The sequence below is a fragment of the Rhineura floridana genome, chromosome 9 (genome assembly GCF_030035675.1).
Source record: "Rhineura floridana isolate rRhiFlo1 chromosome 9, rRhiFlo1.hap2, whole genome shotgun sequence".
NCBI lineage: Eukaryota > Metazoa > Chordata > Lepidosauria > Squamata > Rhineuridae > Rhineura > Rhineura floridana.
Window position 1 is genome coordinate 81,973,331 of NC_084488.1, and position 27,906 is coordinate 82,001,236.

At 37.2% G+C, this 27,906-nt stretch overlaps 1 protein-coding gene across 11 annotated transcripts in view; it reads right to left on the reverse strand.

The window, feature by feature from the left end:
* AFG2A (AFG2 AAA ATPase homolog A) overlaps positions 1–27,906 on the reverse strand; it is a 248,554-nt gene that overhangs the window by 37,043 nt on the left and 183,605 nt on the right. For 6 of the 11 annotated variants that reach the window (XM_061585133.1, XM_061585145.1, XM_061585144.1 and 3 more), the window contains exon 15: positions 18,945–19,109. The exons of 1 other annotated variant lie outside the window; for it this stretch is intronic. In XM_061585133.1, coding sequence (XP_061441117.1) covers positions 18,945–19,109 — 165 coding nt within the window. Of the gene's footprint in view, positions 1–15,651; positions 15,685–16,403; positions 16,441–17,466; positions 17,528–18,944; positions 19,110–27,906 lie in introns of those variants that run through there. 4 more of the 11 variants (XM_061585129.1, XM_061585127.1, XM_061585131.1 and 1 more) reach the window with 4 other exon arrangements.

Consider the following 27,906-nt stretch of genomic DNA (forward strand, 5'->3'; position numbering starts at 1 on the left):
TATCACTAGAAGCTAAAATGATGAAACTGAGGCTATCATACTTTGGACACATCATGAGAAGACATGATTCATTAGAAAAGATAATAATGCTGGGAAAAACAGAAGGGAGTAGAAAAAGAGGAAGAGATGGATTGATTCCATAAAGGAAGCCACAGACCTGAACTTACAAGATCTGAACAGGAGCACATATTCAGGGACAGATGGCTCAGCTTGGAAGGACAAAAAATGTAGTGTCTAAATTAGCCCCAAATGGGAAAGAATTGACACCACAATGATGATGTACTATATAATACTATTTGTTTAATGACTGGTCTTTATTTTATACCATAAAAGGAGCAAAAAAACCTAAAGCTGTTTTTAAGTGTATTACAATATATCTTAAATGTACACTTTCAGACAAAAAGGAAAGCATGACTTGCTCTAGTTTAGCACGAAAATACTAAGTGCTATATACACAATCCATCAGAAATGTTTCAATGTGAAACATTTTAAATGAATGGAATCTGGCAGAACTGTTCCTGGTAGATTGTGGCCAATATGCACAACCAGACTGCATTTGCAATGGATGAACCAGAGATAAAACCTATGGTCCTATCCACCACCCCACCTTCACTATTTCTCAATACTAAAATATCTCCATATCATGAATTTAAAAGCTCTGCAGACATGTTACATTTAGCTATACCCTTGCCACATGCAGGAACAGCGAAGTCCAGTCAGGAAGTTTCTTAGCTTGGAACAATCGATTACTGAAATTTATACAGTACAGATTTATGACATCAGGGAAGAAGTTCAAAACATAACATCATAACCAGATCTTTATCTTTTCAGTACATAATTATAGAAAGTTTTTCTGAATAAGGCCAAGTACATTAAATTTCTATATGTCTCCACCTAATTAAAAAGTAGGCCTTACAGAATAATCAGGTTTTGCATTTACAAGTAGCAGTATTAAAATATAAAGTTCATCTCTCTCTTTCTTAACTAACCCTCCAACCAACCCTCTTCTTAACCAACCCTCCAAACTACCTGAGCTATCTACGTCATCTGCCAAGTGATGAAGGATGTTATCACACATCAGAGGCAGGTATGTGTCAGAAACATGATAATGTGAAAAGGGCCTTCTTGGCTGTAGTGCTCCGTTTGTAGAACTCCCTGTCGTCTGCTTAAGATGCACCTATCTACTGGGGCTTAATTATTTATATTATATTCTGCTGCTGTAGGATAATTGTGGGATGTGTTATCTTGCTGATGCTTTAGAACAGAGGTTGATGTATTGGTGCTTTTATGTATGCATGTTTTTGTACTTATAGCCTGCCCGTCAACAGATGGTGCCAGGGCAGGTTACAAAAATGTCATAAAACAAGTACAATTTATATTGAAATGCTTTTTAGGATATCACTGGTTTTTAGGTTCCCCTCTTCACAACTCCAACAGCAGGTGCCTGACCAAGTCAATAACATGGAAAGGGAATAACTGTGTCTGTAGTCTACAACATGGAATAGTAGTAGTTCGACTGAAGTCCAAGCCCAAGCAACATTCCAGATACAATATTAACTCTTTTGTATTTGTGTGGGCTTTGGTTGCTGGAGTTAATCCCAACGTGCAATGTATTTATGATCTTGCCTGCAATCAAATGTTACACAGCTTGTACCTCCAGCAGTATAAACCTAAGAGTTGCAAGGCCCTCTGATTATTTGGGTTATCTAGCATGACCATATTATAATCAGGTATCTTGTACCTAAAGCATCCCTGACAGAGACTAAGAACTAAAGAATTTACATCAAGCATTCCTCAAGCTACAATACCCACCCAGCGAAGAAGGAAAAGAAGGAGAGGAAGGAGGAGAAAACAGATTAACAAGGCCAGACTGGTACCCAGGAACAATCTACTACAGGACAGACCTAGGAGAGAAAATGCCAGGCTACTACTTGTTGTTGCTTATAATTCCTAGCTGAAGCCACTCAAATATATCATCAATGAGTTACATCCCACCCTGAAAAATGACACTTCCCCATCACGGTCATCGAGTGATAGGGCTGTACTTGCTTACTCACAGCCCCCAATCTAAAACTGCTAGTCACCAACAACAGGCCACATAAGAGATATATGGACATAGAGATAGACCCCTACAGCAGACCCAGATGCCAACTCTATCTACCTGCTCTGGCCACTCTACTACAGACCCTAATAATGTCATCTACAACCATTAGGGGTTCCTTCATCTGCTCATTTTCAATGTGACAAATGCCATCATCTGTCAGTAATACCCTTCTGCATGCTATATAAGACAAACAGGCCAGTCTCTAAAAAAATAAAATAAATGGACACAAATCTGACATCAGAAATGGCAATACTCGGGACTTCTGGGAAGGATGACTTCGCCTGTGCCTGCTTTGTGAGACGAGCTCTCGTCTCAGAAGAAGCTTTTTCAGTTCTAAAATCAGTCAGAACGTTCTTTTTGACTGGTAAAGATTTTCTCCCGGGCAGGGAGAAACGTAGAGATTAACCACAAAGCCTGTTTTTGTTGGGAGGACTGGATTTCATTAATTTATGAGAGAAAGTTCAGCCAGCAATGCCGGACGGACTTCCATCAAGCTCTAACTGATTAAGCAACACGTTTATCTTTTCTTCAAAGAAAAACGGACTTTAACAGGCAAGCATCCTTCTTTCTATTTTTTCTTCACTTGATTTAAATTGTTACAGCAAAAAGAGATTTGTCAATGAATCAGCTATAAAGAATTTCTGGGTGAGTTTTAACTCTTCTCTTTTATTCACGAAATTAAGGAGGAAAGAAATTGAAAAAGCTTATCTTTGTTTTTATTGCAAAAAGCTGACCTGGAAGTGCATTCTAAAGATATTAACGGAAGAGGGATTTCTATTTCGAGGAGGGGAAAAAAATAAATAAATTTGATTTATGAACTTTGTTGTATTATATGTCCAGGACTATTTTCTTTTTGGTCTATTTCATTTTGACGAATCTGCTTGTTCACGACGCCACTAACTGTTTTGATGCTGGGAACTAAATTTGTTTTGTATTCCTGAACATATAAGAGATAAGGCAGGCTGTACAGTCTACACTCTGATGTCAGCAAGCCTGGAATATTAACCCAATTGTGGCTGAAATAATTTTTGTTTTCGTGGTTTAAAGAATGGCAACCAGGAAAGTGGCTGAGACCATGGAAGAAATTATGTTTCAGAAAATAATGGATGAGATTGAGATAACGAAACAAACCCTGAGTCAGGGTAGACAGGAGATGAAAATTGAATTTAGCAAAATGACGCAGGAGCTTAAAGAAATAGGGGATTCTGTGAGAGAGGAGATTGATGAGATTAGAAATGAGAAAAGAAAAATTAAAGGGAAGATACAAGCCTTGGAGATTGGAACAAACGTGGAATTGGAAAAAGATCTGGAGTTTACGGATATTAGAAATAAAGTTTACTGTTTGGAATTCAACGTTGTCTCTGAAGAAATTAATGAAGATATTAGTGATAAAGTTATCAATGTCTTGGATAACTTTCTGGACTGGAATGATGTGATGGAGCTTGACATAGAAAAAATCTATGGAATTAACTACAGATATGTGACAATGGAAAAATTCTCAAGAGATGAGCCAGTGCATTTTGTAAAAAAGAAGAACAGAGATATGACTTTACAACAATATTTCAGCAACATATTCAGAATTGATGGCAAGGAAATATTTCTGATAAAGGAAATCCCCATCAGACTCTTATTATATGACTATGGCTATGACAGCAAGATTATCATGGGATACTGATAATGGAAGAATGGATACTGAAACTACTGGACTTAACAGGACTATTGAAGATGGAAGATGGAATTAATATTGATAATGGAAGAATGGTTATTGAAACTATTGGACCTAACAGATTTGAATGAGATGGATTAATCAACATGTTTATTTGGAGAAAAATTGAAAGATATATCTCTCAAGGAATTGAAACCGCTCTTTGACTTTTTGTGGAAAGAATAAAGTAATGTTTATGAGATTTGATGATTAATTAAGATAACTACTGGAGGAAAGTGATTCTATAATATAATATAAGAGACAGGATTGTTATATATTGTAGATCTATAACTGATCTGCGACAAATCGGAAGTCAACATTTTATTTTATTGTTTAATTATTTTTGTTTTGTTTTGTTTTGTTTTTTTGTCTTTGAAAAATTTGAATAAAAATTAATGACAAAAAAAAGAAAAGAAATGGCAATACTCTAAAGCCAGTGTGGGGATTTTTTCAGCCTCCCACAGCACTCTGTAAGTTACTTTAGAGTGGTCATCCTGAAGCAAAGGAGATTCAAAGGGAGACTGCAACATGAAACCCCTGAAGTAAAATTCATCAAGGGTTTATTTTATTTATATATTTATTTATTAAATTTATATCCCGCCCTTCCTCCCTTGAAGGAGCCCAGGGTGGCAAACAAAACCACTAAAAGCACTTTAAAACATATTAAAACAAAACATCTTAGAAACAACTTTAAAAACATGAGAGTTTTAATGCTATCATTTGAGTGTTATCATTTGTGGACTCAACTGAGACAATGAATTTTTAGCACAACGTGCTAATTTTCTTATCAATGCTAGAATGACAGTGTTAATCTACTGTTTTGTGAATTACTGTTAACAACCTAATTATCACTGCCTACACTTTTTTCCATTTCATTTTCCTCCGACCTCTTCATTCACAGTTCTCTCATGCACAAGCTACTGATATATATATTGCCATAATATATTTGTTGCCATAAGATGCTTTTCCTGACAGATGTGTATTCAGACTTTCCTAGAAAATCTCCATGCAATTAGGCTCTACAAACTTTTGTAGCCTGCTTGCTCTATCACATAATGACTATAGTTTTTTCTATTGATTAACTGAAGTCTACTTTACTGAATTTTAAACTCATTGCTTCTCAGTAGGTAGGGTGCACAGTTGTCTTTTTTCTTGATAACATCTTTTTAAAGTTTGAAAGTGTAAATGTATTTTTCATAAAAACATATGTACTAACATATGCAGCTAATTTACAGTAGCTTTTCTTTCCATAATATTCCTTCTAGATCCTTTATCATACTGTAGCTCTCTTCTGGATTCTTTCCAGCTTAACAGCATGTTTTTGTTTTTAGCAGAAATGGGGTGCCTACAACTAAACAGTACTCCAGATGGGGTCACACAATTGCCTAGTTGGATTTCATTTTCTGACTGAACTCTCTACCATATGCTCTGTTTTAGAGTCTGTTTGTAAAGCATACTCATCTTCCACATGAAAATAAAATTAAGACTATACAGCAAAGCCGTCTCAATCAGCAAACTGTCTTCAAAAGGAAAATGGATTTCTACTGAAAATGTTTAAATTGTTTTTACCAACCAAAATACAGCATGATTAGACACTGAAGTCTTAAGCAGACCATTTCAAATCAAGTTATCTATCAGATAATATATAAGAATAAATTGTGGGAAAGACCCTGGGCCCTATCAAGCTGGGCCTGGTGGAAGTTGGTCCAAAACAGCTAGAGGGCACCAGGCAGGCAAACGCTGGCTTAGTGGGTACCCCTCATTTCTTGGGTTCCAATATTTGATTTCTCTATTTGTTGTTTGAGCTTCATGTAACCTGACACCAATTTCAAATAACTGGCACATCAGAAATGGATTTAGGACAGCACAAGGTGTTCCTGACTAAGGGGCTAGTTTGAAATAAACATCTTATCTACATCAGCCTTCAGGTAATTATAACCTAATGCCAACAGAAGTAAAAATTAAAAGCTCAGTAGTAGCTGGATGTCATGTAACATATTTTCTTTCAGAAAAAAAAGTCTGTTAAGGAAGTAGTAGAAAGGAATTTTGATGTCTCCAGGCTATTAAGCGAGTCTGGGAAGAGCAAAACCATGTCAGCCTTCAGTTCACTGACCTTGAATTAAGCAGCTAATGGACACTTCTGCTAGCCTTCTAGTAATGCCTTGGGGGGGGGAGTATGAGAATAAAGTAAAACATTTTACTATTTATCTTCTCCTTTCTTAGGAACAATATAAAAACCAATGGACTTTTAAAATTATACACACTTTTTAAAATATGCAGATTGGCATATTAACCCTGTCTCACCCACCCTAACCCAGAATCCCCCCCAAGTGTTAGTGAGAAATGAAGAACAAAGGAAGGGTAAGAAGGAAAGGAAGAAAGGGAGAGAGGGCAGTTTCTAAAAAGAAAGTGAGAAAGAAACACAGGAAGCTGCCTTATACCAAGTCAAACCATTGATCCATCTAGTTTAGTCTTCTCTACGCTGACTGGCAGCGGCTTTCCAAAGTTTTAGGCAAGAGTCTCTCCCTGCCCTACCTGGAAATACCAGGGATTGAACCTGGGACCTTCTGCATGGAAAGCAGATGTTTTAACATTGAGCTACTGCTAAACAGCTCCTTTTCCTAAAGAGGCAAGGGGGGAAATAAGTGGGGCTTCAGTGAGAGTCAGGCCCTCTACAGAGGGCAAAGCTGGTCCATTCAGGCATATGAAGTACTGCACCACCAACCTTGGTCTGCCCTCAGTCAGCGCCCCACCTACCTACCTTCCTACTTACAACAAGTCCAGAGGGTGGCACTGCCTGTTAGCTTCCTTCTCCATAGTCTCACTGTTGCCCTTGTAGAACTCAGCGGGGAGGAGGACTAGAATTAGTTGGCTTTGCCTGTCATTGGCTCTGAGTCCACCTACTGTTTGTCTCCCTACTTTCTGCCCTACCAGTCCCAAAGGGCACCAGCCACCACTGTACATAGTACTAACTCATTTTTTTTCTTGGATTTGATTTGGCCAAAGGACAGCATAATAAGGACAGTTCTCTAATGGTTGTCTTGAATCATAGTGTAGGGTACCAATCAAGTTCTTCCCTGTCAATGGAAGACAAAGGTTTTTATAGTTCCTCTTGACTCCTTCTCTTGATTATGGTTGCATTTCCTTCTTCTCCTTTACTTTTCTGGTCACAGTCTTAGGCAAGGGTAAATTCTGCCAACCAAGCAGTGCTTCTTTTGACCAAAGGTTAATTCACATTTATTTCTTTAAAACATTTTTCTACCGCCTTTAGTAAAGGCATCACAAGGCAGCAATTCACAAAATCAGCAAAATTCACTAAAAACAGATTAAAAGAATAGTCAGCCAAAAAGCAGGGCAAAATTTAGTTAAAACTAGATAATCACAAGAAGTTGGCATCGATAGCTAGAAAGGTTTTCTGGGAACAAATGGGTTTTTGGCAGGCACTGAAACAACTTCACTGTCTGTACCTGCCTTATTTCAGAGGGGAGGCTGTTCCATACATTGGTTGCTCAAATGAAGAAGTCCTCCTCCTTGTCACCACAAGAAGGGCTTCTGCAGACTGCAAAAAAATCTTAATGGCTGGTCAAGACTATATATATGACTATTCCTTCAGGTAAACTGGTACCAAGGGCTTTGTAGTTCCATACCAAAGCTTTACACCAGTGCAGTTCTTTTAAAAGCAACGTACATGCTTTTAAGATATGAAGTTCCAATTAGCAACCTAGCTGCAGCTTCTGAACCAACCTTAAGAGCAACCCCACACAGAGTGCATTACAGTAGTCCAGTCTTGAGGTTACCAATTCTTGTCACTGTGGTTAGGCTATTCCTCTCCAGGAACAATCATAGTTGACACACCAGCTAAAGTTGGTAGGAGGTGCTCCTAGCCACTGTGGCCACTTAGCCTCTAGTGACAAAGATGGTCTAGCTCCTTCAGGTGGAGCGCAACCACATCTAGAACATGAATTTTCCTAATTTCAGGACCCAGAAACCGACAAGACTATACTCTTGCAAGATTCAGCCTCAGCTTATGGCCCTCATCCACCCCATCACTGTGCCCAGGCATCAATCCAGGATTTGCATGGACACACCTGATTCACATGTAATAAGAGCTACAGAGCTAGGTATGATTAGTGTACTAATGACAGTGTGCTTCTAGTCTCCTAACAACTGCTTCCAATGGTTTCATATAGACCAGCACTGGGGACAAGATGGTTGCCTGTGGCACCCATAGCAGAACTCACCTGGCACCAACATTATCAGTTTTTAGGTGTCAGTCAAAAACATTCTTATTTACCAAGGCGTTTGGATCTTAATTTGATCATAATCTGATATGATTTTCTCATGTTTGGGCTGTTTATCTTTAGTGGGCTGAGATAGGATTCCTCCCTTTTCATTTTTGTTGAAGGATGTACATTTAATATTCTTAAGTTTTATTTGTGTTTTGAATTTTAAATGTTTGATAAATTGTTCTGTATTTTAACATTTTGTAAATTGTTTTGAGATGTTTTAAAAAGTGTTGAATATAATATTCACTACTTAGAATTCGTATCGAGATGTGAATACAGATTATATGCCATAAAGCAGTAATGTACACCCTGTGGGCAACTCCCATCATCCCTGACCACGCTGGCTAGGGATGATGGGAACTGGAGACCAACATCATCTGGAAGCCTAGAGGTTCCCCATCCCTGCCACAAATAGTAAGAAGCATGCTTATCTCTCCCACCAATATGTACGCCTATGCCAGCGATAGGCATATTTTAAGTATGTAAGCCTGATCTACACACTCAATATCCTATGTAACTGAGGAGGTTCCTGATGGCATGGACTGGCCTTATTGGAATTAGATATTCAAAAGATGGACATCTGCAAGCAATCTCAATCTCATGCCATACATAGGATCTAAATATGTCTGAGGTATAGGGCTAAACGTAGTGGCTTGATCATGGGGAAAACACTCAAAGCAGAGCCTGTAGCTTGGATTGCTTAGCTTGTCGAATGGGACAGGCTATTTAGATAAAAGACAACTGTCAGCTAAAGTACAAATGATCGGCCCCAAACACAGAGCAGAACATACCCTTGACTTGGTCTTTGCTCCAAGTGTGGAAATTTGGGGGGGAGGGCTCCATGTCTCTATTGTCATGGATAGACCACTTCCTGGTGAAGTTTAGACTCATAGCAGCTATCACTGATGAAGATGGTCTGCCCTCGAGACTTATGGATTCTTGAATGCTCTAAGGTATTTTCCAGTGGATGGAGGAAGTGATCCTTCTGAGGCCCCTGGCTGATTATGGAATGGCAAGATGTGGAAGGATACTTACACAACTGCTCCTGAGCACCCTCTCTGGTGTTGCGGAAGACACAACGCACTCTGGTATTCTACAGAGCTGTGGGCAATGAAACAGGTGCAGATCTCTCTACTATGTTATTGTGATGCTAAAAGAGTTTTGTGGTGCCCACCCCCCCAAAAATCAATTTTAAATAAATAAAAACATTTTAAAAGTATATTTTTACTGACCACTCCTTGCAGGTCTTTTGCTGTGATGATGGCAAAACATTTCTGTATCCTCTTTAAATTGATCTAAAATGGGTCTTTTTAAATATCATTATTTTATTTAATGATAAATAATGCATGACAAAAATATTTTAAACAGTGCAGAATAAGTGATGGGATAGTTTTTTGAAAGGCAGACTTAAGAACTGCAGTTCCCACTGGGCCCACTTTTACAATTTGTCCATGAACACTTTGACATGAATGAAAAGGCAAAAGAGGTCCCTTAAAGAAATGGGCAGTGACCGGAAGCTGGCAGTCCAATGAATTTTTCTGTACTTTTCTAGAGACTTATGATTAGGATAATTATTTCCTGATAAAAAGGCGTATTTCTTTTCCATCTCAAATTGGAAGGCTTCCGTGTGAGAAGACTGGCTGCCATTCAGTCCAGTAGAATTGTCTGAGGAAGAATTGAAAAATAAATAAAATCCAGAGTATACATTATAACATATCTACTCTACTGGCACAAATGGTTTTATGCCATTCATGAACTGTATTTGTTTTATACATGAATCATATATTTATGTTGTGTATTTACAGGCTTTAGATGTATTGTATAGTTGTACAACTTCTTAGTGTTTAATATTCCTTCTCATCAGTGTGTTTATTATATCTTTGTATTCATTTATTGTATGCACAATTTTAAGAACAGAATATGGAGAAACCGATTGGTTCCCAATCTGAAAGGGTGAGAGACAGGGGTGCATTTTATCACCCTAATTGTTTAATCTATACACTGAACATATCATACAGAAAGCAGGATTGGATCAAGATGAAGGAGGTGTGAAAATTGGAGGGAGAAATATCAATAATTTAAGATATGCAGATGATACCATACTGCTAACAGAAACCTGTAATGATTTGAAACAAATGCTGATGAAAGTTCAAGAGGAAAGCACAAAAGCAGGACTGCAGCTGAAGGTCAAAAAGACTAAAGTAATGACAACAGAAGATTTATGTAACTTTGCAGTCGACAATGAGGACATTCAATTTGTCAAGGATTTTATTTATTTATTTATTTATTATACTTGTGTACCAATAGCCGAAGCTCTCGGGGCGGTTTACAGTAACTAAAAACAAATACAATTTAAGATACATCTTTTAAAAAACAATTTAAAACACAATTAAAAAATTTAAAACAATATAAAACAATATAAAGGACTATCAATACCTTGGCACAGTCATTAACCAAAATGGAAACAATAGTCAAGAAATCAGAAGAAGGCTAGGACTGGGAGGGCAGCTATGAGAGAACTAGAAAATGTCCTCAAATGCAAAGATGTATAGCTGAACACTAAAGTCAGGATCATTCAGACCATGGTATTCCCGATCTCTATGTATGGATGTGAAAGTTGGACAGTGAAAAAAGTGGATAAGAGAAAAATCAACTCATTTGAAATGTAGTGTTGGAGGAGGCTTTATGCATACCATGGACTGCAAAAAAGACAAATAATTGAATGTTAGAACAAATTAAACAAGAACTGTCACTAGAAGCTAAAATTATGAAACTGAGGTTGTCATACTTTGGACACATCATGAGAAGACATGATTCACTGGAAAAGACAATAATGCTGGGAAATAGGAGTAGAAAAAGAGGAAGGCCAAACAAGAGATGGATTGATTCCATAAAGGAAGCCACAGACCTGAACTTACAAGATCTTAACAAGGTGGTTCATGACAGATGCTCTTGGACGTCACTGATTCATAGGGTCGCCATAAATTGTAATCGACTTGAAGGCACATATCAACAAACAACAACACACAATTTATATTTATACAATAGTTGTTTTTTTGTTTGCTACTATGTTTTTTGTACATTTTGACATGACGCACTTGGAGGGTTAATCATGGGGTCAATGTGAAGGCCAGTATGGTGTAGTCGTTAGAGAGCTGGACTAGGACCTGGGAGACCAGGATTCATATCCCCACGCAGCCATGAATTTCCCTGGGTGACCTTGGGCCACTCACCATCTGTCAGCCTAACCTACCTCACAGGCTTCTTCTGAGGATGAAATGAGATGGGAGAGAACCAAGTACACCATATCTTGAGCTCCTTGAAGGAAAAGTGGGATATAAATGTAATAATAAAATAAAATAAAATGAATCCCTTAGTAAGAAAAATGTTAACAACCCCCAGAATAGAAGAACAGCTTCATGCAGAAAGCATCAGGGATTTTGTATTTGTTGAAACAACAACAGAGATTCTGATAGTGTCGGGGGCACATGATGCTAGTCAAACCCCACCCTTTTTACTATAAAACATGGTGGGATCAGATTGACTGCATTTTAAAAAAAAATCAGCTTCAAACAGATTTTGCAACTGACTGGCAGATCAATCTGTTGTCCCTCCAGCTATGGCCAATGGAAACACTTTGCTGCAGGCATCTAGTGTGCTCACAGCCTTAATGAGTAACATAGCTATTTTCTTTATAAAACTGCTTCTAAGAAGCATGAACAATTTTCAAGACTGACTAGTGTAATTTGATTTGCATTTTATTAAAATGAACTTGATAAAACAGCTAAACAAATATTAAATCTGCCACAAAGCAACTTGTTTAAAGCAAACCATTTTTTTAACAAAAAACCTGAAGAAACAAACAATAGCAACTTTCCAAAGAGGCTTACTGTTTCCTTCTAGAATTTCATTCCCAATTGCTTATAAACAGCAACATGTTTTTCTTTTATGGGGAGCCACTGCCAAGCAGAAAACTATCAAGAAGCATGGCCCCAGGAAAGACTAGAAAGGGATGGGAAGCACAGTTGGATGACTGATTGCTACTTTCCAACTTTTTTTTGTAGCCTCTGCTAAGTGACAGCAGCCCCCCATGATTCTGTGGACACACTTCCTTCTCTTACATTCTACACAGAAGAGTTTTTGACAACTTTATGTGAACAAATGGGGGGGGGGAGAAGATGAAGGAGATGTAAAATTAGTAACCAGCAAGTGAAGACCTGTGAAAATCCACTAATGTGTTTTCCCCCTTTGCAGTATCTTCTTTAAGTCTCATTCCACAATCTCAAGCACATGCATGCAAAGACACTTATGGACAAGCATATCCCCCAATGGTTTTCATGACTATGGGTCCAATTTTTTTATATTACAGAGTTCAATCGAGCAATGAAGTTAGTCTGAATCCTAGCAAGATGGAGTGCTATGGGTTGGTGGTTCCAGAGTTCGGATAACTGGTCAATTCCCTGCTTTGTATGGGGTCGTACTACCTCTAAAAGAGCAGGTTCATAATTTGGGAGTGCTCCTGGACCCATCTTTGTCACTAGAGGCCAAGGTGATCTCAGTGGCTAGGAGTGCCTTTTACCAGCTTTGGTTGGTAAGATAGCTGAGGCCATTTCTGGACTGGGATAGCCTGACCACTGTTGTTCGTTCACTGGTAAACTCCAGATTACATTACTGTAATGTGCTCTATGTGGGGCTGCCCTTGAGGTTGGTCCAGAAGCTGCAGCTGGTGAAAAATGCAAAATGACTGTTCACTGGGGCAGGTATTGCCAACATGTTACCTGTTGCTGAAAGAACTGCACTGGCTGCCCATTGGCTACTGGGTCAAGTTCAAGGTTCTGGTTTTAGTGTACAAAGCCCTACACAACTTGGGACCAGGATAACTGAAAAATCATTTTACCCCTTATATACCCAGTCAATCACCACACTCTGGTAGTGAGGGCCTCCTGCAGATATCATCTTATCAGGAGGTCCGTTCCGCACAACATAGGAAATGCACCTTTAGTGTTGTGGCACCGACACACTGGAATTTTCCACTTTAAATATTAGATAGGTACCATCTCTGTTATCTTTCTGGCACCTACTGAAGGCCTTCCTCTTTCAACAAGTGTTTTAAATGGAAACCTTATCCCAGCTTGTGTAGAATGGCTTTTGAAGATGTTTTTCATGTTGTTTTTTAAAGATGTTTTGTTTTAATATGTTTTAAAGTCTTTCATTTTTAAGATGTTTTAAAGTGCTTTTTTTGTTTTTGTTGCCCTGGGTTCCCTCCCGAAGAAAAGGCGGGATATAAATAAAATAAATAAATAAATCCTGCAGGGAAGCACCTTGCCTCTTGCCACAATTCTGCTAGCCCAGAATCAGGACCAGGATACAAGTGTGTGGTCTCATGATAGTTTTTCTAGTTGTGGACCACTTCCGCCCTGTCCAAAGGATTTAGTTGACTGCTTCTCTTGTCCCCAGGATTGGGAAAAGGGACAAGTATATCCCCTCTCCCTTCTTTCCTACCACCTGACTGCTGCCTCCTTCACCAATGTGCATATATTTGAAGGAGGCTCCCATAATCCCATTATTTCTTGAGACTGGAAGGGGGAACAGGAACAAGAGAGGTGAGACAGACTTAGCTCTCTGGTGGCACTGCAAAACATTCTATGCATGCATGTACATCATGTGATCTATTTCATAGTATGCATGACTTATATGCCAGTTGGAGAGATGATGGTAGTCACCCACATGTACACTGTGAGGAGAAAATATGCTTAAATATGCTTAAATGTTTTCCAGAGATACTGGAAATTAGTTGACTGGCTCTATCTGCACTATTCTTTCAAATTTCTCCCTCTGATGGTTATTTTTCCACCTTGTAAAAATGATATATATGTTAATTTTTCAATTTCTTGATAGTACATTCACAGAAATTAGTGTCACTGCATGAACTCAATATTCAAATGCACAACATGGCCCAAAGTTGCTTTCTTACACCTTCTTAAATGTCTTAGGTGTGTGACAGAAGGACAGTGTGTGAAGTGTGAGATGGAAAGAATGGATTATTGTGCAGTATTTTTCATGCTATCACTCTGTATGAGCAAGGCTATGTTGCAAATGTAATGGACAGTGACACAGACCGATGCTAAAGATGTTTACTTGGAGGTTCAATGGGGTTTTTATCCTAGTAAGCATTAAGATTGTAACCTAACATTCTTTCTACTATCCATGCCTTTTCTCCCATTTTCTTTCACTGCTTATCTCATGCTTTTGATATTGTTTCTTGCTATTACTGAAGTTTGCTGCGTTTTGTTGTTTTCTACTTTGTTCTCAAAAATCTCAATAAAAATCATTTTTAAATACGATTGTAATGTAATCCTGAATGATTAATCAAAATGGGAATGTGATATAGGAATACTTCTTTGGATGCTGGGGGTGAGGTGGGGACAGGTCTGTAGTTCCCAAAATAAAATGATTCTCATGCTCAGCAACAGAAATGTATGTCTCTGAATTTTTCATACAGGCTGAACATACAGTAGAGCTCTGTGCAGAGTCATTTTCAAGTCATTAAACTGTCGACATTTGCTTTATTGAAAATAAGAGCTGGTTTAAATCAGCAGCATCCTTCCTTATGACTTACTTTTAATGAGATATGTTTGAGGTGAGAGTTGAGAATTGCTCTGTAAGATGAATTTACGGTACTGCAAAGATGCTTTCCTGACATCAAATAAGCACATGGAGCAGCATGAGTGAAAGTTAATCAGCATTTTGTTTTGCATGCTGTGTATTGTCCTTGTGAGTTATTGCTCAGCAAGGAAGATAAAATTTACACCAAGTCCTCTAGGTATAAGTGACAGATTTATGGTTTCTTCACACGTGTAATGTTTCTTTGGTCAGTATGGTTATATAACATGTCATATAACATGATGCCAGCTTGGTCCTCATAGCATAAACTGTCTGCCATAAAGTTAAGACTGCCTCAAATCTTAATTTTCCATAAACATATGTATCTCAAAGAGATACTAGCAATATACTAGAATGCAGGATGTCTTAATTTTTTATTATTTTCAGCAGATTCGAGATCAGAATGTTTCACACATTACTTGACCTGCTCATGAGCAGCCTTGTCTTTATAATTGCCTTCTGGATTTAAAAAAGGAATTTGCTTCAGAACTGGAAGGAGTAGATGAAAAGGACTGATAACTTGCCTCTGGTTTCCAGGAATGTTTTTAATGCTACTCTTTAATAGAAATCTTATAAGCTGTTCCATATCTTTCTTCCACAATTTTAAGAGGTAAGATTTAGGACTAAGCAGATCAGTTCCTTAAGTTTTCAAAGAAAAATGATGTTATAAACTTCTTTTAAAAGTCAGATCTAAAATAAAGATCAGTATATGTGCTTATTAAAAGGAATAAAGTCTCTATTCTGCCAAGACATGTTTCATCTAAACTCATTCGTTTACTGCAGATAATATATGATAATTATAATTATATTATCCTTTCCGGATAAGAGAGTTTCCAAATGACAAAATTAGCAGCTTGACATCTGTCAGGATCCACATGATTTCATTTTCACTTGCAGCACACAGTTCTTTAGGGTTTCATGTGCAACTGTAATTACAATACCAAAAAGCAAATTAAGAAAGCCTATGCTGAGTGTTACAGAATAAGCAGCACTAGTTTTGTTGAGACAATTTCTGTGTAATTTAAAGTCATGAATTACTAAGATGTAGAGCTAGTAAAAGAAAGTAAGTGATATCTGAGAAACTTGTATCAGCTTTTCCTAAAATGCCCTTTAAATAATTTTAAAGTAGTGAACCAAAACTATTATAAGCAACAAGATGCATCACATCAGCTACTGAACTCAAATCTGTAAACCAGCCTAATGCCTCAATAAATAACTGTTTTGGAAATCATGACTGAGTCTTAAAAAATGCTGCCTGTGCAGTCAGTCCTTCAAAGGCACTAAAGACCTTCTGAAACACCCACTTCCTACCACAGCTCCCTACATTATCCAGAAAGTCATAAGGTCCTCTAGAACGTCCCCTGATGCACTTGTGTTTAAAACAAAAAATCCAAGAAATGCATGCCCATAAAATGTTTAAGACTTCTGGATCCCAAACCTTGTGATTAAGCAAAGAATTAGCAAAGAAACAGTGTTGTAAACACCACTTCTAACCTCAGTTTCAAGAAACTTTAGAAATTCTGAAGGCTGAAAGCAAGTTAAAACTTCTATTCATTGACTATTACTTCATTGTTGTTTCTGTGGACTGATTAAAGGGTGAGGAATTGTAAAAGATTAAATACTGTAGGTGATTTATGTTCTCTACCTTTTAATTAGTCCATCATCATATCTAGCTCTTCTTCCTTTAATGGAAAGAAGAGGGAAAAGTTTTAATATCCTGCTGTAACATCAGACAACATAACATCAGAAATTTTCAATGCAAAAGTGATCAGAATAGACAAAAAAGTCTTCTCTGCCAAATGAAATCAATGAACCCACTAGAATTAGAGCACCGGAAAGTAACGAAAAAGTGCCTGCCTCTGACTTCCATGTCCAGTTATTTCTTGTAAAGGGGCCTTTTTGTCTAAGCCAGCCTTTCCCAACCGGTGTGCCTCCAGATGTTGTTGGACCACAACTCCCATCAGCCTCAGCCACTGGCAATGCTGGCTGAGGCTAATGGGAGTTGTGGTCCAACAACATCTGGAGGCACACTGGTTGGGAAAGGCTGGTCTAAGCTATCCAACTAGGACTTTTTAATCTAGACATTTTGTTTGTTTAAACCTACTTTTAAAGCTAGGCTTTGAGAAATCTAAATGTGACCATAAACCAGGATTTTCTGCCCTTTCTGGGATAGATGGCAACCTTCCTTGGATACTACACTTCTTCATACACTCTTTTCAGAAGAAACCAACCTAACTACAATATTTGACAAAGACTGTTTAAGCAGAATTGTTTGTTTAAGCAAACAAATAAATGAATTTTGAACAAGTTCATACTTCTGATATCATAATACATGATTATTCTGGAAAGCTACTTTCACTGGGCAAATTTGGTAACCATTTCAGAAAAATGTAGATTGATCATTACATTAAACCATCTCTTACTTAGATGTATATATCTAGTGAAGAATGTGTTGCATTTGTTTATGACCTATGGATTAATGAAGAAAAAGTCAATGCCCATACAAACGATCAGTTAGAAAAAGACAAACTCCCACACAAAAAATTGTGAATAATTCATCACAACAAGATAAAAAGAGTAAGATATATAAAAATACTCATACATTACTTGAAAAGTATAGTCTTTGCATTGCTTATAGCAATAAAGGTTTAATAAATGGCAGCTCATCACTTACTGATGCGTTGTTCAACTTTTCATTTTTTACAGTATTATAATCCAATGAACAGCTGTTCTCTCGAAGCATATTGACATAGGTCTATCTCATGTTCCCTGTTCAGTGTAAAACCAGAAATATATGAAGTAGTCCTGATAATACACTATAACACATGCTGTGGGGTTCTGTACACTGCTTTGTATCTTCCATTATGAATGCTTCAGTGTTCGTGTACAGGTAAGCATGTGTAACTTGCATGGATAAACACACTGTATGAGCTCTTCACAGATAAAAAAAGGGCACACATGGGAACAGCAGCATAGGAAGCTGCCTTATACAGAGTTAGACCACTAGTGCATCTAGTTCAGTATTGTCTCCACTGATTGCAAGCAGCTCTCCAGGCTTTCAGGCAGGGAACTCTTCCAACCTTAGTTGGAGATGCTGGGGATTGAACCTAAGACCTTCTGCATGCAAAGCAGTTGGTCTAACACTGAGCTACAGCCCCTTCCCTGAATGCTTTTAGTTACAAAAATGAGGAGAGTAGCAGTCAGAATTCAAGTCTTTGGCGAACTGTCATAGTATGATCTAGGGTTCTGGCAAACATGTGGTAGACCCTTAGTATTATCTAAGTTACAGAAACCTGCCATCAGAAATCCAATTGACTAGGACACAGCACAGGGCATTTTCAGTTGTGGCACCCAGTTTGTGGAACTTCCAAAGCTAGTAGACCTGTGCTGTTAAAAACCTCTCTTTATTGCTGTGCTTTTGGGTTTGATTTAGAGTCCCCTTCCCCTTCTGTGATTTCAAGAACTGCCTGATTTTTTTGTTTCCAAGTGTTTTATTCCTTGCATATTGTTTTAATTATTGTTTGTGAGCTGCTAAAAAATGGGATATAAATATTTTAATTAATAAATCACAAACTAATTAGACTGTTAGTTGTAACAGAGTTCTCATATTTCTAAAATATTACCACAAATTGTTTCAGTTCTTTTCATACTTAATTGAAGAATTTAATTTAAAAATATTAATATGATTTTACCTTACTTTAAAAGTAGGAGGGTTAGGAAACTTGCAAAGTAGTATGCATGTTCATCTGAGAAAGCTAACAGCAGAAGTGGGTCAAAGTTATTATCCATTTATGGCATAAATTAATATAAACTCATGTAGAAATCATCCCATCTGATGGTCCTTGATCCTTCAGTGAAAATCACTGCATGCCACATTATTTATGCAATTTGCACACAGGTTCATATTAATTGCTACATAGAAATGCTTTCAATGTAGTTTTTGGTTGTTGTTTTGAAATGTGTCAAGCAGCCCTCTGACATGGATGTGAAAGACAGATCTGATCTACTGACTGAGTGGCCGTGACAGCACTTTATTCCTCAACTTATTCCTATGGAAAAAGTCACTTCACTTATGACTTTATGAGGAAGAACACACAAAAAATGGTAAAATACAATAAATATAATTGGCAATCAAATATGCAGTAATAATTACTAAGATTTCACATTTTCATTCAACAGTGTTTACCTCCGCTCCTGAATATTTTTGTGTTTGTTCGACAAGCTCCTCCATGTGGACTTCATCTGAGACGGGCATGGTGCAAAACTGAATTTTAAATATTTCTTTACGAGTGGCTGTATCAGGCAGAGGTACATATATGATTCTGTCAATTCGACCAGGTCGCATCAAAGCCTAGGGTGAAGTCATAAAATAAAAGACTCATTAACTGAATCAGAAGGAAGTTGACAAAGAAAGCGGCAGACAGGATAATTTCCTCTAATCAACTATTACAGCACCTTTTTGCCATAAGAATATTTTCATCACAAAAGGTGCGTAAGATATAATACACAAGTGGCCACAAGTGGCCATTTCGTTTCTGAAACACACATCAGGGAGCCTATTCAAACGGTGGCTTGCTGGAATACATACTAGGAACAAAGCAGACACCTACAATTTGCATTAATTTTGATGTACCTTTTCTGACATGGTGTTAATATTTTGCATTGGAAGGAAGTAATGATTTTTGCCCCTGACATAAGGTTGCTGCAAAAATGGAAGCCCATGTCATGTTCTTCTAGTTTCCCCATAATACTTAGGCCCACTTATTTGTTTGTTAAAAATTATTCTGGACCACCCTTCAGCTGCAGAAATACCAGGACAGTATTCTAAGGTAAAGAAAAATGTAAATAAACACAAATCCAAGTGTATCCAATATAATAAAGTTAGGAATCCCCCTCTAGGATTCACACCTTAATGTAGTGAGAGGGTTTGAAAGTATTGAAGAAGCTGAGAGCAATACAGTCAGGAGTCTAGACAAAGAGGCTAGGCTCCTAGCAGGGTAACCCAAGGCGGAATGGTCAAAGCTGAGACACCAGACTAAGATGCATCCAAACTCAGAGGAAGACAATGGTAAACCACATCTGAATACCACTTACCACAAAACCCTATGAACAGTATCCAAAATGCAACATGAGATAGTGCTGGAAGGTCAGAAGGCACTCACTGAGCTACTGGGGAAGAACAAAGGACAAGTACGAGCAGCACTGTGACTAATCGATTTATTTATTATTTGATTTATATCTTACCCTTCCTCTCAGCAGGAGCCCAGGGTGGCAAACAAAAGCACTAAAAACACTTTAAAACATCATAAAAATAGACTTTAAAATACATTGAAACAAAACATCTTTAAAAACATTTCTTTAAAAAGCTCTGAAGACATCTTAAAAAAAGAAAAAAGGTTAAAAACATACTGTTTTTTTTTTAAAGGATTAAAAACATATTAAAAAGCAATTCCAACACAGATGCAGACTGGGATAAGGTCTCAACTTAAAAGGCTTGTTGAAAGAGGAAGGTCTTCAATAGGCGCCAAAAAGATAACAGAGATCGCCCCTGTCTAATATTTAAGAGTAGGGAATTCCACAGGGTAGGTGCTGCCACACTACAGGTCCATTTCCTATGTTGTGCAGAATGGACCTCCTGATAAGATGGTATCTGCGGGAGGCCCTCACCTGCAGAGCACAGTGATCGACTGGATATATAAGGGATAAGATGGTCTTTCGGGTATCCTGGTCCCAAGCTGTATAGGGCTTTGTACACCAAAACTAGAACCTTGAACTTTACCCGGTAGCAAATGGGCAGCCAGTGCAGTTCTTTCAGCAGCGGGTAACATGTTGGAGATACCCTGCCCCAGTGAACAGTCTCGCCACCACATTTTGCACCAGCTGCATCTTCCGGACCAGCCTCAAGGGCAGCCCCACACAGAGCACATTACAGTAATCCAGCCTGGAGGTTATTCGACCATAGGTCAGCTTAAAACATAGTAAGACAAAAACATACATGTAGCAATATGCTATATGACATTTTGGTTAATACATAGTTTTATATATAAAACATTAATTATTAAAATAGCTTAAGAACATTTAAAACTTAGATTTATTAATTGAATTTCTGTGAGGCCAAGGTTAGACTTTAATTTACATGTTAATATAACTAACATATCATCTTAAATTAGCTATAATCAATTACTTGGCACTCTATGCTATATTATTTAGACAACACATTTGTCAGTAAATATCTAAACCAGTATGACAGATTATAACTTTCATTTACAAAGAGAGATAGCTTTTATAATATTAGATCGTATATTCTACACGGCTACACTAAATTTTGCTATTTGAAGTGTAATTTTAGGGGAGGTATCTCCAAGTAAATATTCTAATTGATCTAATTCAGATTTATGAAGTATGTTTATTAACAATGGGGTAATTATTTGTTGCCTTAATGTCTTGTATAGGGGGCAGTGAAGAAGTATGTGTCTATTATTTTCCACATCACCTTCTCCACAAAGACAAACTCTGTCTTTATATGGTATTTTGAGTAGTCTGCCATCCATAACAGCTGAAGGCATCACATCTAATCGGATCTTAGTAAAGGCTTTGCGATGCTTAGGTATTTCTAAAGTCAAAACATAAGGCATTGGTTTAAAAAAATTTTGGTTGTGTCTTTGATTTTTTATTAGAAGTAATTGCTGTTGGTGGTCTATATCAAACAGACGTTGTCTTATTCCAGCCAATGCAGCTTCGTAACCCATAAATTTAATAAGATGTATTGAAAAGCCTATCTGTGATAGTTTGTCTGCAATTAATTTCACCCAAGGGGATTGATGATTATCAGTCAGAATATCTGGAGCAATACCTATTGGGTTAAAATTAAGTTTTAACCATAAATTAATTCTCATTAGCCAAATTTTAGTTTCAATCATTTGAGCCCCTGCTTCGAGTCTTAGAATGTTATTGGATACACATGTCAGGATTGACATAATGGATCTTAGAAAGATGGTTTGTATTGACTCAAATGAGCTAAATTTCTGATTTACATTTGTTTGTGATCCAAAGGTCAGTTGGGCTAATATTTTGGCGTTGAAAATCTTCATAACTGGAAGAAAAGTTTGACCTCCTCTTGTATAAAAAAATGTTAATAATGCTTTTAAAGTTCTCCATGCATTCATAATCATACACTGATTATGCATCAGATAGCTGCCTGAGGATTGAAATATACAGCCTAAATACTTTAGGGAGTTCACCTGTTCTAGTTTATGTCCATGAATTTGCCAGTCAGATTGAGATTTTTTCTTAGTAAATGCTATTATTTTTGTTTTTTGATAGTTTATAGTTAATAATTCAGTGGAGCAGTAACCTACTAATTTAGTTAAAAGCCGCTTAAGGTCAATTGGAGTCCTTGAACATAAGGCTACATCGTCCGCATATAAAAGGATATTACGTGGTTTTTTTTGCCAAAATAGGTGGATGGGATGAAACTGGTGCTAATTTGTGTACTATGTCGTTGATATAGATGTTAAATAGAATTGGCGATAATACACACCCTTGTTTCACCCCTCTTGATGTTAATACTGGATTTGTTAAGTGGCCTTTAATACTACAGCGTATTTGAAGCGAGGTGTTTTTATATAATCCTTGGATCAGAGCTATAAGACGTTTATCCATACCTAAATAGTTTAGTTTTGACCAAAGACGAGAGTGGGAGATCGAGTCAAAAGCCGCCTTTAGGTCTATGAAGAAGTCTATTCGCATATTTGTCTACTAAATGATGTATGGTCAAAAATTGATCTATTCGGGCGGAATCCTGCCTGTTCGATCACTATGATATTATTTTGGTCAATCCATTCTGTTAATTTTAAGTATAGATGGGCCGCATATAATTTACTGATTGTGTTTATCAAGCTGATTGGCCTGTAGTTGTTCGGATCATTAGCAGGTCCTTTTTTATAGATGGGGACTATTGTAGCCATACCCCAATCTTTTGGTATTTCAAGTGTTAGATCAATATAAGTAAATAATGAGGCTAACACCGGGGCCCACCAATGTATATTTTCTTTAAACACTTCTGGGGGAATGTTATCTGGTCCAGGAGCTTTATTAGATTTTAGTTTATTGATTAAGTAAATGACCTCATTTTTATTTACTGGCGCCCACTCCTGAATTCTCTCATCAAACATACAAGGTGTTAATCCAATATCAACCTCCTCCTGATATAATTTTTGAAAATGGTCTTCCCAAATATGAGGTGGAACATTTGCAGAATTATGGTGCTGGGACTTCGGCCAATGTGCCGTTACAAGCCGCCAGAAAGAATTAGGATTTTTTAATTTGGCAGCTTCAAATAGTTTCTGCCATACTTTATTTCTTCCTTGTTGTTTTTTAAATTTTATTAAATCTTTGTATTTTTTCTTTATTTCACAGTAAACCTGTAAATCGTCATGTGATCCCAAGACATTCAGTTTTTGGTAAGTAACTATCATTTGTTTTCTAATCTCAGCACATTCCTTATCGAACCACGTCTTAGATTTAGGTCTATGAGGGAATTTATGAGGGCATGCACAATTTAGAATAATTGTTTGTAATGTTGTTATAAGTTTTTGTAAAGTTAAAATTGGATTAATTTCAGTAGTAGGTGCTAGTATTTCTTTTTTAATTGTGTCCATTGTCGAGGAGTTCAAAATGTTAGTGATCTCAGAGCTAGTTTTAGGTAACCATTTAACTTTGGTAGATTGCATTTCTATTTCTTTATTAGAAAATGTCTTGCGTGGTAAGTGGACCACTTCTGAGTTCATGTCGATTTCCACTGTAACTGGTAAATGATCGCTTTCTGGTCGATTAACTATATTTAATTTATTTATTAAGAAAAAAAGTTCTGTTGACACAAACATTAAGTCTATGAGTGATGAACCCACTGTTGAATAATAAGTAAGATCTCCCGTGAGATCTCCAGAGGTACGACCATTCAGTAAGGTTAGATCAACCATCATACACATCTTCATTAAAATTAATCTGTGTGGTTCATACCCTTATCTTTAGAACTGCGTGGAGGGATGTTATTAATCTCTAATGGTAGCAGAGTCAATTGATTATATTTTTTATATAAGGCCAGATCTGAAGTGCCAATTCTTGCATTGAGGTCTCCATGCAGAATTAATCTTTTTTGAGGATTTTCTATCATCAATTTTGTTATAAAATTCTCAAGCAGCAAAATTCTTTCTTCAGCAATTTTATTATTTTGTGCCGGTGGTAGATAGGTATTAATAAGTATTATTGCATTTTGACTAAACTCTAGGATCAGAGCAATAGCCAAGTCTTGTAAATTACCTAATAGTGTTATTTTAGCTTTCAAAGAGGTCGAAATAAATACACAAATCCCTCCTTTGGGTCTACCTCCTCTTTCACTTGGAGTTGCTAGTAAGTGAAAGGGTATATATCCATCTAAGCTGGGTTTGTTCATGGACCATGTTTCTTGAAGTGAGATTATATCGTAATGGGTTAAAAAGTCAATGGTGTCTTGATTTGTGGACTTGTTGGCCCAGCCGGAAATATTCCATGATATCATATGCAACTCTTTCCCCTTCATGTGAACTTTAAGTCAATTGCATGTGTTACCTATAATTGAAGATTGTTGTTCCATCTCTTCTTTGCTCTTGTCAGCGGTTGTTGAGTGATTTTGTAGTCAATCCGGGGTTGGTTGATTTAGAGAGTAAGCCCAAAATGGTTTTTCTTTATTTTGAGCTCGCAAAGCATCTGCATTATCCATAGAATTAGTTGTGGAAATGAGATTTTGTGTATCCACTGGACTGGCTTCTTCCTCTGGGTTTTCCATAAGTCGAATCAAATTTTTAAGTCTATTTATTGTCTCCTTTTTCTCATCAGCATTAAACTTGGGATATAGATCAAGTAATATCAACTCTTCTGGGGAAAAGGTCTGTATCTTCGTTCTGTTTAAAGCAGATGTTAAATTTAAATGTTGATCTTCTGGACTAGAGTATGTGTTGGTCTCTACTATTGTTTCTCTTTCTTTCATAAGTTGTTTTTCTTGCAGGTAAGAGTCTTTTATTGATGTTGCCATTTTCAGGAGAGGACTTGGTGAATTGGAGTTATTAAAACATCTAATAACCCAAATAAAATAAAGGGATAGCTTTTCTCTGTTTGTATATATCTTGTTTGTTGTTTCGGAATCACTGAAAGTTACAATAGCTCTGGTCGCAGTTTTAGTATAGAACAGATATTGTACGTTATTAATTGCAGCTATATCTATTAACCCAGGTATGAGACTCTCCAATATCTCCCACATATGTTGTCTCTTTTGGTAATAATTGAGCCATACCTTTGGCTTAGGGAAGTTTAGAAATGCTAATTTCTTCTTATTCAGTATCAACTTCCAATATGATTTTTCTTCTTTATTGCTTTCCCTTATGTCTTTATTACAAACTTTTCCTGCTTGTGTTTGTGCCATACTGATATGGATAGGTCCCTCTGTTTTTTGTAAGGGTATTCCTTTTTGTGGATATTGATTTAATTCAGATATTTCAGGTATTTGTAATGTTTTAGGTTCTTGTAATTTCTCGTTTTCTTTAGTTTTCCTTGCTCTCTTTCTTCTTTTCTTTTCCTTTTTATTTTTCTTTCTTGAATCTTGTCTAGGGGTATCTAATAGTTGAAGTATCTTCCCATAATTCATATATGTCTTCTTAGGCTTTTTATAATTTTTTATATTTTTACTTTTCTTTCTTTGTTGTCTAATTTGTCGTTTTTTACCAATCTTATTTGTGATAGCCTCTTTATATTCTTGCGTCTTAGTCTGTGTCTGAGTCTCTTGTGATTTTTGTATTATGTTGCAACTCCTGAAGTTAGTTTGCGCATCCATTTTTGTAACAAGTTGGATAAGCGCTGTTATAAGAGAATTTGACTCTGCTATATATGTCCCTATTTGGGAGAAGTAATTCTTTACCGATGTAAACCATTCTTCTCTTAATGGGGGTTCTGTCACTTTAACTTCAGCCATATGTTCCACTTCATTTACATAGCTTTTTTGTAGCTCATTTGTAGCATCTTTCCCCCCTTCTTTATATATTAAGTTGATGTAATCTATGAAGTCACATACACTTAGATCTAATTGATCTGCTACATTCTTTCTTGAGAAACAAGTTGTTAAAATTTCTTCATTTCTTGTTGATGTTAGTTCTTGTATCGTCTCTTTATGGGATGACTCTAAAGTAGGCATGGAGCTAGATGTTGATAAATTATTTACACAGTCCTCTATATGTATATCATCATAATTCGAGATAATATCTTTTTGTCCTATTTGCATTAGCTCCTCAGCCAAGTTCATACCAGAAAAGCTCATTCTCTTTTGAGTCAGTATATCTATGTTAGTTAAAGAAACATCAAGGACATTCTTATCTTGTTTCGAGTTACATGAGGATTGTAAAACTATCAAACTTGCTTTCTCTCTTTTATCATTTTCTTTGCTGCTGGTTTTGACATTTCCCTTGTAAAATTGTGTGATTTCAGTTTGTTTATGTTTGAGGTGTAGTTGTCTAGAAGCAAGCGGCGTCGACTCTGGAGTAACAGAAACGCCCAGCTTATTGCAAGCACTTCTGGTAAGAACCATTTCAGTTTGCTGCCAATCTTCTAAAAAAAGTTGTTAAATATCTTCCATGTTTTTTCTCCTTAACTTTCGAGAGTCGTTAGTGTTATAATTAGGTCTTTATCCTTGGCATTACTCTCAACTCTTAATGATATAACTCAGTCTCTTTATCTCGCGTTTATTTGGCATTTAGATTTAGGTCAGGGAGTATTGGCAGTCACCTTTCAAGTTCACTTTCTTCTTAATTTCTTAATTTAGTGGGCTCGTTATATCACTCATAAAGGTCTTAATAAGACTTAATAAGATGAATCAATTGTTTAGAAGGACTCACTAATCCGATAATCCAATGTCCAGGGAGCTCCAAATTTAGCATCTTTTCCTCTCGGCAGCCATCTTTCTCTCTTTCTGTGCATACAAGAAGCTTAATCTGACTGAGATGAAATAAAAGGAAGATGGAAGCAATACACTGAAGAACTCTGTAAAAGAGATGCAAGGATGACAGATTGATTCACAGAGGAACCATATGAGGAAGAAGCAGAAATGTTAGAATATGAGGTGAAAGCTGCTCTTAAAATACTTGGAAGAAACAAATCACCAGGAACAGATGACATACCAATAGAGTTGCTACAAGCTACTGAGACTGAATCTGTCCAAATTTTGACAAACATTTGTCAACAAATATGGAAAAGAAAACAATGGCCCACTGACTGGAAGCGTTCCATATACATCCCAATTCCAAAGAAAGGGGATCCCAGGGAATACAGTAATTATAGAACTATTGCCTTAATATCCTATGCAAGTAAAGTAATGCTCAAGATTCTACAACAAAGGCTCTTACCATATATGGAGTAAGAAATGCCAGATGTCCAAGCTGGATTTAGAAAGGGAAGAAGTACCACAGATCATATCGCAAACTTATGTTGGATAATGGAACGGATCAAGGAATTTCAGAAGGAAATCACCCTGTGCTTTATAGATTACAGCAAAGCCTTTGACTGTTTTCCCCACCACCACCACACAGTGTCTTCATATAATCCTCTGCCCCCTTGCTGGATCGTCACCTTGTAGTGGTGAGTGGGCTTGCGTGTTCCAATGAACCCTGTGAGCGATGCCATCGGGAGTCATGTACTCCCAGCAGGGTCACCCATGGCGGTAAGGTTAAGGGAGAGGAACTAGACAAAGAACGATCCAAGAAAGTCCTCAACGGCAGAACAGGCGGAGGAGAATAATGTGTACGTTACAACAGCTGTGAAGGCGGATTAAGGCTGCAGCAGATAAAAGACTTTGAATCGTCGTGGTATCCCATGCCATTGGATCAAAGCCTTTTTCTGTCAAGATTGTGTGTTGATCGTCGTGCACCGATCTCCCCACATAAAACAAATTCACACAAAGGCGTCTTCCAAGCAAATCCATCTGGAAACCTATGTCCGCACTGTGGGAGGCTGTGTGGATCCAGAATTGGCCTCCACAGTCATTTACGGACCCACTGTTAAAGACCTTATCTTGGAAGACAATCTTACACAGCCACGAGTGATCGCCAATGATGAATGATAATCCT